This window comes from Brachycentrus maculatus, unplaced genomic scaffold (assembly GCF_059751285.1).
Source record: "Brachycentrus maculatus isolate JH-2025_06_01 unplaced genomic scaffold, ASM5975128v1 h1tg000589l, whole genome shotgun sequence".
NCBI classification, from domain to species: domain Eukaryota; kingdom Metazoa; phylum Arthropoda; class Insecta; order Trichoptera; family Brachycentridae; genus Brachycentrus; species Brachycentrus maculatus.
Window position 1 is genome coordinate 855,327 of NW_028281329.1, and position 12,043 is coordinate 867,369.

The window sequence follows — 12,043 nt, forward strand, 5'->3', positions numbered from 1 at the left end:
TCCCAGTTTTTAGGATTGTTTTTAAAAGTAGGTACCGGGTGGAGGTAATGTATTGTTTATTCAAAAGTACATAGTTTGAAACTATTGCATTATTAATGTATTTTGAACGCGTCGATAAATTATTATCAGTAACACTATTTTTTTTAGATGGGAATTGCATTTATTAATTACCTTGCTAATCAATTTTAAGATCGTTAAGTGGATTTTTCTTTCTTCTAACTAAATAAAGATGTTTTATTTGAATCTGTGTTGGGAACAGAAGGGGTAATCTAGTGTGGGCCATTAGGAACTTCTCAGCATTTGCTCATTGCTGGGAGAAAACAACGTAAAACTCTTCAGGAGAAGCCGGACTGTTGACTGTCATCAACAGACCTTCAATTCCACTAGAAATGTTCGGCATTTTGTGGCCTCAGTAACACTAATTGAACGCGTGTAACTTTACAGATTCACGATTTATCGTACGGAGGATCGTCGTCCGACGAGGAGGACAGCGTGAGGGCTCGGGCGGCGGGGGCCGCGGGGGGCCTGCTGTACGTGGGGCTCGGGACGGTGGCGCTGGGGCTCGTCATCTCCTTCGTGGGCACGGGGGAAAAGGGCTTCAAGACCTACGAGCTGCGCCTCGCGGGCCCCGCGCTCATAGCGGCCGGCCTCGCGTGCTGCCTGCTGCGCATCCTGCTGTGCGCGTGCCCGGCGCGCTGCCGGCCCCCGCGGGCGCGCGCGCGTCGCAAGGAGCCCGCCGCCGAGCGCCTGCTGCTCGCCGAGCGTCCCCCGCGCCGCCTCTCCGGGCCGAGCCTCGCGCTGCCGCCGCCCGACGCGCCGGCCCCGCCCGCACCCGCTCCCCTACCGCCGCCGGCACCCTTACCGCCACCCTCCCCGCCCTCCACGCCCGCGCCGCTCGTGCTTCTGCAGCCGCCGCCCGCCAAGGAGGACTCGCTCGCCGAGCTGCGCACGCTGGACGGGTCCAGCTTCGACATCTCCAGCATATCCAGCAGCGAGATGAGCGCGGACAACCTGACGGTGATCGAGAGCGCGGAGGGCGCGGAGCGGGCGGGCAAGCTGGCGCGCGCGCGCGAGCCGCTGCTGGCGCGCCGCGCGCCGCACGTGCCGGGCATCCCGCGCACGGTCACCTTCGCGGACACGCCCAACATCATCGCGCCGCCCAGCGAGGCGCCGCCGCCCCCCGCCGAGATCGTGCTCACCCCTTCCAAGTTGGGACAATAGCACATACTCATTTAAGAGGCACCCGAAGTGACGTCGAGAACTATTAAACGATTCGACCGAGCGGGACTCCTTACCGGTGCGAGTGATTCTTCGAAGCCTCTTAATGTATCCGTTTAATTTTAATGTACCTACAATATTTGGGCTGTTGCGACAAAGTGATTCGAGACTGGGTTTTCCTACGCCCTTTTAAATTGCGATATATGTCGTATGAAAAACGCTTATTCTTAATAAATCTAATGTTATTACTCACTATCACATTTAGAAAAATATATTTTCGGTGACAATACCCACTTGTCTTATCGGCGACTAGTGTATGAGTATCTTTACAGGAGTAGCCACATTTTCCAAACCTACAGAAAGCATTTTTTTATTAAGAGATGTGCAAAATTTATATAGACCATTATTAGGTACTGCTACATTTTTATCTAAAGCTAAATTTCCGCTTTTAAATTGGTATCAATTCTACAATGACATACCGAGAAATAAAATTCCATAAATTATGAATGACATTGCGCTACTGATGCGTGAAAGTATTGTATATTACCTCCAAAATAATCAACAATTTTGAAAATTCTCTCCTTAAAATTCATGGTTTAAGGAGAAGATCTTAACTACTCAAATACTGTTTACAGAACTCGGGCTAATATCTGTTTTAAACTAGGTTTTCAAATGTGTTTTTCTAAATATGTTGAAATTGTTCCTTGTCAATGGAGAACTGATTTCAATCATAATTATTGGTACATCTAATATACCCAGTGATAACTATTTGTTGATGGCAAAATAACAAATCGACTTTTATATTTTCACAATGTGGTGTAATATTCCACCTATAGATATGCTAGGTTCTCAAACCTAGTATTTTAAAACAGATGGCTAAATCGGTACTAATACAGGAATTGTTATAAATCATCAATGTTTCATAATTTATTTATTTATCATTACAATAGTCACAATTTTTATTTTTTTTAAAACAATTTATGGGTATTGTAACAATTGTTGTTTTAATATCAAATTGCAATTAAGGCTTATTGTTTGCCTGAAGATTTATTTTGATTGCTCACAAAATGGTAAAATGGTTCATATTTTTGGGTTTTCATGCAGATCACATTGCCATATAATGATAAAAGTACTAAAAAGGCTACTTACTTCTTTTACTAATTAATAAATTAACCTGTGTGTTTGGAGAAAAAAAATATCACTGACAAATGCTATGCTAACTTTATTACACACAGCCCGTAACACAAAACACCGAAAGAAAAGACAATATTGAAGGATTTCCTATATCCAGTTTGGAATTCAATTTTTGAAGTTTATAGTTTCAGCAATAATGTTTGGTTTTGTGTGCTACGAGCAGTAAAAGGTGTCTGCTCTAATTTTTCAGTGATTTGGTATTTGCACTTTTTAGCGACGTTTCGGACCACATACAGCATTCTTCGCCTGGATCTTTATGCCACAACGCAAACATCAGTTTCATAAAGTAAAAGAAAATATTTAACTCAACCACCTGTTCAAATTATTCCAGACGTGAGCCCAGATTACAGAGCTACAATGCGGATTGAAATGTCGGTAAGAAGTGTGTACAATACAAGGCATTGTGAAACGTAAAAATCTAAGTCTTAATGGCCGAGAAAATCAAAAAATATTATATACGTTGCAGTACAAGCCTTTACTTAATGAATCTATATACTGACTGTGTATACATATACTACTTACCTGTAAATCAAATGTAAACTTTCACTAGTAAATGCATACAATGTTTTCACATATGATTAAGTAAAAGTATCCACAGAAAACGGTACAAGGTACATTTATTGGAAAAATGAGTTAAGTATGAGTTCAGATGAAATGCAAAGAAAAATAATTTAACGACGTCTAATTACTATTACTTTTTTAATGTTAATGTAATAAAAAAGCAATTAAGTAAAAAACAAATCTTAAAACTATAAAATAATACTAGTAATAATTTGAATTTTTAATATTTGGCATTCATTCCCCTGTAAAATTGCAGTTGGTAGTGTTGTAACGTTTTCGAAATACATACAGGATCCAAATTGAGTGTGTAGATGTAAAGTGTATTACAGATCTTATTATGATTTAAGCTTATGCTGCAACATATTCATAACAAAGACTTTTTTTTCTCTTCAAAATACATCATTATTCTTTAAAAATATTGTTAAAATGTACAATGGTAATGCGTATAATTCACATTATCTTTGAGTTAAGCGTTAATGCAATAATAGGATAGAGTTTATAATGTATAAATGACTTAAATACAACTTTACAAATGATTACACATTTTTTGTGTATAACAAGTTTGTGTGCACTTGATAGTGTAAAGAGTGATGTGCAGTTTGATATATTTATACTCTTTTCTCCGTCAATACATGCATACATGGAAATTTCACTCATAATGAAAGATGGAATATCTAAGACTGTTTAATGGGATATTCTATTTTCTATATGTATCCAAAATTTATAAATGATCAAACTTTTCCTTAATTATTTCAATCCAATATAACCTGAACTTATTACTAAGCTACCTAAAATTCTGAATCAGAACCAATTTTAACCTTTATTATAACCAATAATAAAATAGTACATAATATATACCTGAATAATCAATGTCTTTCGTGGTTGTTTTAGGGAATTACCCGCAAAGTCTCTATTTTATAAGGTGTTCTGTAGGTAGAATAGAAAGGATGAGAAAAAAATGAAAAATTCATCACAAACTCTTAGACCAATTTGAAATAAATAAAATTGGCGGGAATCGATCCTGCTATCCTAGTTTCAAAATCGAGCAATATTTATTAACATTTTGCAATTATGAAGTTTTTCAGACCATGAACCAGATAATTTCATGATATATAAATAACATGTTGGAGAAAATAGTATGGATATTTAAATTGCAAAATATCATGAAGATTTTAAAATAACTTGAAAATAATATAGACTTTGGATGTCTTAACTAATATAATTAGTGCTTGTAGATTAGCATATAGACACGATGAAATGAATTTAATTTAAAAATTAAGAAAATTTTAAATACATAATTATTACTTAAACAACACCACCTTAAATACTCAAATAATGTATGTAAAAATACTCTCCAATAGAACTAGATTAAACTTTATGATCCAGTTATGCATTGCGTATAAATACTTTGATTATTTATGAATTGTAGATCTCTTCATAATAGGGCATTTATTTAAAACCCTGGACAAGTAATACTTCACGATAACATTTATTTCAAATGCTATTTCACTTTTTAAAATTACCTTACTTTGAATCATTACAACTTATTAAAACTTGGGAGTCCACTGGTCATCGCCATGAAGCTTGGCTTGTATTCAACCGAATGATATATATATTTTTTTAAATTAGTTTTAGGATACAAAATTTTGAGTGTATCCAAATACTTGTTCACAGATCTGGATTATCTACAATTACAGGAGTAATTGACAGATTTCCATAGTCTTCTTCAACTATGTTGAAATGTCAAAATATAATAGTTTTGGGATGTAATTTATAACTCAAATGATAATCAAACAAGTTTTCACAATATGAGATCCTGTAGACCCCATATTGTAGAAACATGTATGTTTAATCAAACATCCAAAACATTTTTTCTTCTTTTAAATATACGATAAAGCAATAAAATTATTCTCCTTTCACAAACATATAACATGGCTTCTTTGAATTTTTTTATTGTAAAAAGTCATAAATTATAGTACTGTCCAAAATTTAATTTAATTTATCCAAATATTGGGCCAGTTCTTAAAACAAGCTTCATACCATTAGTAACATCTATATCTAACACTGGGATGTCATTTTTTTCATGCTTGAAATGGCAATTCCCAAACGCATGTATCTGTATTCCCGGACGCCGAGTGTTAATAGTAATGGGCGGAGTTACAAGAACCTGCTTCTTCCACGAGACTTAATAATAAAATAATGTAAGTACTCTAAAATACAAATATTTTGGCAAATTATTGCTCGTATTAAAATTTGCCATTAAAATTTTACCTTGTTTTGAAAATTTGTGAAAAAATAACATTCAGACTGTCCTCATCCCCTGTATCCTACTTTTTATAAATTGCATCGAAGTTATGGAAACTTTATTTTTGTTATTATTTTATTTTTAGCAAATAATAATAAATCCTTTTATTTTAATGCAAATCTGTATTACTTTCTTGCTTTCCGAAGCGAATTTTGGTGTAGTTTTTATTTAGTTGAATAAATTGTAAATATTGTAGTGACAATTCAAATTGCTTAATTAAAAAAGAGACAAACCTTTTCCGGGGTATCATTATGAACATACTTTAAATATTCCTTTTTATCAAATACAATTTTTTTTTAAATGAAACAATTAGGCTTACAAAGCATTTCTACAAAAATAATTTTATAAAATCTTTTTTTACACTATGCTTCTACATAATCTTGTTTAATAAATAAATGTACTAACAATAGCCAAATACTTAATTACTAAAGAGTTTATATTGAATATGTACTTCATGAAAAACAAATTGTAAAATTAATTGTATTTAAGGACCACTGTTAATTCTAATGTTTTACACAATTCTAATTCCACTTAACCACGAGAGCTGTAGACTCAAGTTTCAAAAAGCTCAATTCTGATTTTCAACTACGTGTCAATATCTATACAAATCAAATATTAAACACCTGTCTTAATATGCAAGTCAAAACAACAAATGAGATATTTGTATAATTATTTATTATTTGTTTCCGTAATTCAATATAAATGTTTGATGCAGTAATAAAGAATGGATGCTATTAAATATTCTGTTATGATCTGTTATTTAATATATCTATTTTAATATTATGTAATAAAAGAATCTAATGAATACCGTATAATTATATGACCAATTTTGTGCAAGGCGGCTTTCCAGCAATAAAAGCCCAAGCTGTATCATGATCACCAATTACTACCTCCAAAGGGGCATTAATCACCCACTGCGAGATCTGAAAGTTTAAAGAGAGCATTGATCTAGTTATCCGTCATTTCACTTACATTAGAAGCAACATTGTCCCTCAAAGAAATTTAAATAAAATTAGCATTAATTTGGCTCTGAAATTAATTACAGTACCTCGTTCATCTTGAATTTAATTTATATGAATTTGAAACTTGAGCTTCAGTTTTATTTCATGTAAAAAATACATTTTATATCCTTACTTCCTAGAAATTTATTAATTTTAATTTGAATATATTTATAAAAACATACACAACTTGTGGGATGGAATATGCTTCGCTCACAACTAGAAATTTCGTAACATATTGATTACTTGTGTTGTATAAGCCAGTAATGTTAAACCTATAATTCGTCAAATGGCATGACTGAATAAATAATCATCATTTTTTATTTCTCTTCTCCTTTTCACCCGATTCTTTGTCATATTCCCAAAACATTCAAGCAATTGTATAAACATCAACAGTTACACATCCAGTCCATCAACAGCTACACCTCTGAAAGGAGCCAGATATAAAATTATGGACTTGCAATTATCAGGGATTATATTTATCGGGTTGCAAAACAACCAGATTCAACGATAATAGATAAAAGAAATAAACTTTTTTTTCTTGAAATTTTTCTTTTTTGTCGGATTTATTTTGACTTACTTCCCAGGATAATCACTTAAGTATCCCAGGAGTATTGTTATAAAATATATCATATATCCTCAAAATATTACATTTGTATTGTATTGAAGTCAAATTACAGGTATAGTTTATCTTAAACAAATATAATATGTCTATCATAAACAAAATTGCTAAATCTAAAACTAACAAAAGTGGTGGTGACTTTTCTCAGCCAATACAGCAAAATATCGAGTCAGGTGATATTTTTTATTCCTGGGTGCATAATTTCACCCATGCGACAAATTTAAAATTATACAGGAATAAAATATCTGATTTTTAAGCAGACAAATTAATATGTATTATTATTGAATGTTCCTTCGTATCCAAACTCACTTCGACATAATATTCCTACTTAACCCCTTGACCGCAACCAACCACACAAACTAGAACACCGCCTGGATTTTTTATTTTGTATTATTAATAAAAACACCAAATTTTACTTCATTCCCTTTATTCATATTTAACATTAAAAATTAATGTTTCTTAAATCTCAATGGCTAAACTTAAAGTAACTTTAGAACCACAATGTCTCTAATGTTCTATCTTAAATTTTATTTTACATAAATACAATTTTAGCCCAAATAGTTACATGCAGTTTAATTATTGTAAGTCTCTAAATGAGCAAGAAATTTTGACATCCAAAATATAAAACAACATTTTTCACAGTAATCTATTTACCAAAAATTTTAACAGCCTAAATTCCACCCAACTATATTGAGAATGATTGCAAAAGGTCTATTCAGTAAATTCACAATATTAATATGTAAAATGCAAAATAATATCCTGTGTTTCTCTCAATCAAATTAATATCTTATTTTTTAGGTTCTAATTAGTGAGACAGGAATTATTACCAACTTAATGCGAATGATCACTGAACATTTCTGCAGTTCTACATTTTCAATATACATTTTCACTGTACAACCGGTGTGACTTTGAACGCTGATATTTTCTTGGATATCTGGAACATTTGCTTAAACTGACCGATATACGGAATTGATATTAAACTCTATTATGTAGAATTGGTAGGGTATCTCCAAACTCATCTTATTCCAAGGTATAAACTCAAAGTGGATGATATTATTCATTAAAATGAGGTATAATACTTTGTCTCAAACCAATCCTTTGCTTGTACATATGTCTTAGACGTAATTAATAAGAGCAGTAAATGTACTCATTTATGAATGAATTTGTTTGATGAATTAGCGTGATTTGTTGCTGATCTCATTTAATTACGCTGCAGAACTGAGTCAATAGTTAAACAAATGGAGATTTGCGGTTGATTCGCTTTGAAAGCAGTATATCCACAGTCATTAATGGGTATTGCAGTATATGAGGGATTTTAATTTCATGTCATACTGAACAAATCGCAGTAATTTATTGATAAATGGATACATACACCACTCTAACTAAAAGCTTAGGAATTAGACCTTAAAACGATATTTATCTGTGGAAACAGCAAAATTACCAAATGTGATATTTCTGAACTATAAAGGTAAAATGTAACCCCACAGATTGCTATATCCGTACTTACAGCAAATAAATTCTGGCTTTCAAAAATAAGTACAAAGGTTTTTTTTTTTAAATTACTTTATCAATATAACTACGATTCATTATTTTACATAATCTAGAGATAATTTATCTTAATATTGCTTTCAAGAAGTATCTACACTAGTCTACCTAAGTGTTGAATTAAAGCATATTTTCATTTATTGTTTCGATATTCATCGCTAGAAATATGAAAAAATAATTATTTTTAAAAATAAAAATAAGTTTTCATGCTCTGGCGGAGACAAGCAATATGGCTTCTGGAATTCTGAATTTGAATTCATATATTTTTGTTCAATCAGATTTAAAATATTTTCCAATAGTTCTGACAGAATACGAGCTAACATATGCTAGTTATCAAATTGAACATAAAGGTATTAGATCTTGAAGTCTCTAAATCATTAGTTGGAGATTGATAAGTTCAATTCTAAAACTCACGAGTAAAATTATTATCAAATTTAGTTTGATTTGTATAATATTCTAAGAATATTGTATCGTATCATATAATATAACATTATCAGTAAAAAAAGATATTTTAAATAATCTTAATAATCAATGTAATACATAACACCAAAAAGAACACATCAACAGTTACAACTGTATACATATTTTAAAAACTTTTGATGGGTAAGTCTTCTTCTAGCCTTTATTTGCACTCAATGGGCACTCCATCACATTGACACAGTATTATCTTGATCATTTATTATGTAAAGGTACGCGCATCCGATGAAATTCAGTCCAGGCGAAATTAAATAAACATTAGTGATAAAAATCACTTACATCTATTAGGACCCCCTACCCTGGGAATTCCAGAAAGTTAGTTAACTACGCTAACCAGTACACTAGATAGGTGGACGATAATGGCTAGGTACTTGTATATAAATATGTAAATAAATATTTTATCATGACCAATCAAAACATTCAAAATATGTAGTAATGTCAACAGATTTATGATGATTGCTATAGCAAAGATCATGTACAGAGTTGCCAAACATGTTGCAGCATGGCATTATGGATATAAAAAACCTATGCAATTTCAAATTTTATGGCGGTAGTAAACATGACAACATGCAAATGAAATAACATGACAGTTAAAAACCTAACTTCTACCAATAAGACTAATTTATGAGTGCACTTAGGTCTGTTTTTATGCGATTTTGAAGTTATGCAATTTTCAAATGTAATGGAACGTATCCCCTATTTTTGTAGGTAGTTCAAGTCTTTTTTTATGCGAATTTACATAGCAAAATCTAATGTGAAAATAGTGTTTCTTCTACCCAACACGACATACTTAATTTAGCCACTAGATTAGGGTATCATTTCCACTTTAATAAAATATTATATTAAGAACACATATTTATTGTGCTTTTATTTTTATGATTTTTTTACAAACTTTTTTATGCGATTTTTGGTACATTCTATCATATTCATTTGAAGTTATGCGCTTTTTAAAAATAATGGAACCTATCCCCCAGTTTTGTATGTTATCTTTTTTTTATGCAAGTTTTTTATGCGACTCCCCGTGGAACGTGTCTATCGCATAAAAAGAGACCCAAGTGTAATTAGATTTTAAAATATATACAATAAATCTGATTGAACTCACAATACAATCCTCTTCTATATTGTGATGATTTTTTCTGGATTTTGTTCGTAGAAATAACTCTATATTGTATTGGATCCAAGTGATTTTACATTTGGACATTTGAATTATTTGAAAGGAATAGGAGATACTTCTTCAAACCCTTATCCGCACCTAATGGTGCGTAGGCCACTGCATCATATAAACGCAGTGTGTTATCTTGATCGTTAACATATGAATGAAAGGTGATCAGTCCAGGGTAATATTGTTTAAATATTAGAGTGAAAAAATCACTTATATTTATTGACCCCCTGGGAATCAAACCCGAGACTTCCAGTACGGTAGCCGAGCGTGCTGACCATTACTCTACAGAGGCAGATAGATACTAGGAAATATAAGGTATTTATGCTCTGATCTGAGTTCTAGACATCAGACTTTTCAATTCGTTGTTTTTCATCATGTCTACATTATTGTCGTATAAGGTTAATAAAAATATAATCAATTGTAACAGTAATAAAGTAGGACCAAGGCACGCGTCGGTCTTTTGTTTCATGTTGGAATGTAACTTGGTTGTCAAATGAATTTCGGCCTTCAGAGAGTTTCGAAAAGACAACATTTTGAAATCATGCAGATTAAAAATCATACAACCTGCTGCAATGAACAAACTTACAAAACAGTCAAACAAAATAAATGTTAATATTTGTAAAGGGTGGGGAATTACCACCAATAAAAACGCCGTGGTTCTACACATTTAACCATTACACCACTTATTAGGTAGTAGTAGATTCAAGAATATAAGTGAGAGTTTTAGAAATTAAATAAGAATTTATTAATAAAACTCCATTGAAAAAATCAAATTTTGCTTTTCACACTCTCAAATGTTTTCATACTACTAACAACATTGGGAGAAATCAAATATATATTTAAAAACAAAGAGAAAATATGTGCAATGGCAAAAACATCTTTAAAAAGGTCATCTTAATTATTTTTGTATCGGTAACCAGTTTTTTTAAACACGTTGCTTGTTAAAACTATTACTTTAAATTATCAATTTCATTTTTTAAATTCTCATAGATTCCTCACGATTGTCATCAATGGAATCGAAGTACCGGATGCTTTTAAGTTCACTCGCCCAGGCACTTGGTTAAAACAAAGAGGAAAATAATAATCAGGTTTAAATTTACAAACAAATATATTCCTGTTCCTTTTCAGTAAGTGACGGTTCACTAGATCTGGTGCTGATACTAGCCACATCTTATGTTAAATATATTTTATATATTACACGATTTGATAAAAATGTAATAAAAACTTCCACATTGTCACAGTATTTATTAAAATTATTAAAATTTATTTATATACTTCCTTGAGAAAAATGCATAAAGTTGAAAAAATATAAATGACAATTTCAGTGTTTAAAATTTTTAACTGGGATCACAGTTTTCTTGCTTGAATCTCAACTCAGACTGGCATTTCTTGTAAAGTGAAAATGTCAATGATATTTACATAATGACATCATTAACAGAAATACATGTTTGAATTTGTGCCCAAACATCTGCACCATGATGTATCACAATTCCTATTTTTTTAAATGTCCATAGCAAAAAAGTGACAAAATTCCAAGCACATATTAGACATAGGGACGTGGGAAATTATACAACCTCTTATGTGACTATAAATTTTGAAAATGTGGTCAGAAATAGAAACCTAGAAGGCTGAAGAACACACGGCACCAGCTACATTAAATGCATGAAAGGGTCAGGAGTAAGGTCAAATGGCGTGGATGTATCACGAAATGACAGAGTAGTTGGGCAATCAGTTTTTTATGCCAATGTGATGGTTAATTAACAATAGTTATTGAACAACCTTTAGGGAAGCTATATTTTATCAGATAGAGGATACTTTGACGGATGCTACATTCTGATACGAAAATAAATAAAAACTTAATTTCACAGATTAAAATGCACAAATTTATCAACAACACCAGTATGTCGTATTTATCTTGACGCTTGGTTTGTGATTACTTCACAGTAAAAGTTTACTGACTA

The 12,043-nt window shown here is 32.4% G+C and overlaps 1 protein-coding gene across 1 annotated transcript in view; it reads left to right on the top strand.

The window, feature by feature from the left end:
* The window catches only part of LOC148301239 (uncharacterized), a 97,066-nt gene extending 93,127 nt beyond the window's left edge, over window positions 1-3,939 (top strand). The window contains exon 3 of the mRNA XM_088273602.1: window positions 445-3,939. Within this exon, the coding sequence (XP_088129728.1) occupies window positions 445-1,221 (777 nt within the window). The 3' untranslated portion in view covers window positions 1,222-3,939. The remainder of the gene's footprint in view (window positions 1-444) is intronic.
* The last annotated feature ends 8,104 nt before the right edge of the window (window positions 3,940-12,043 follow it).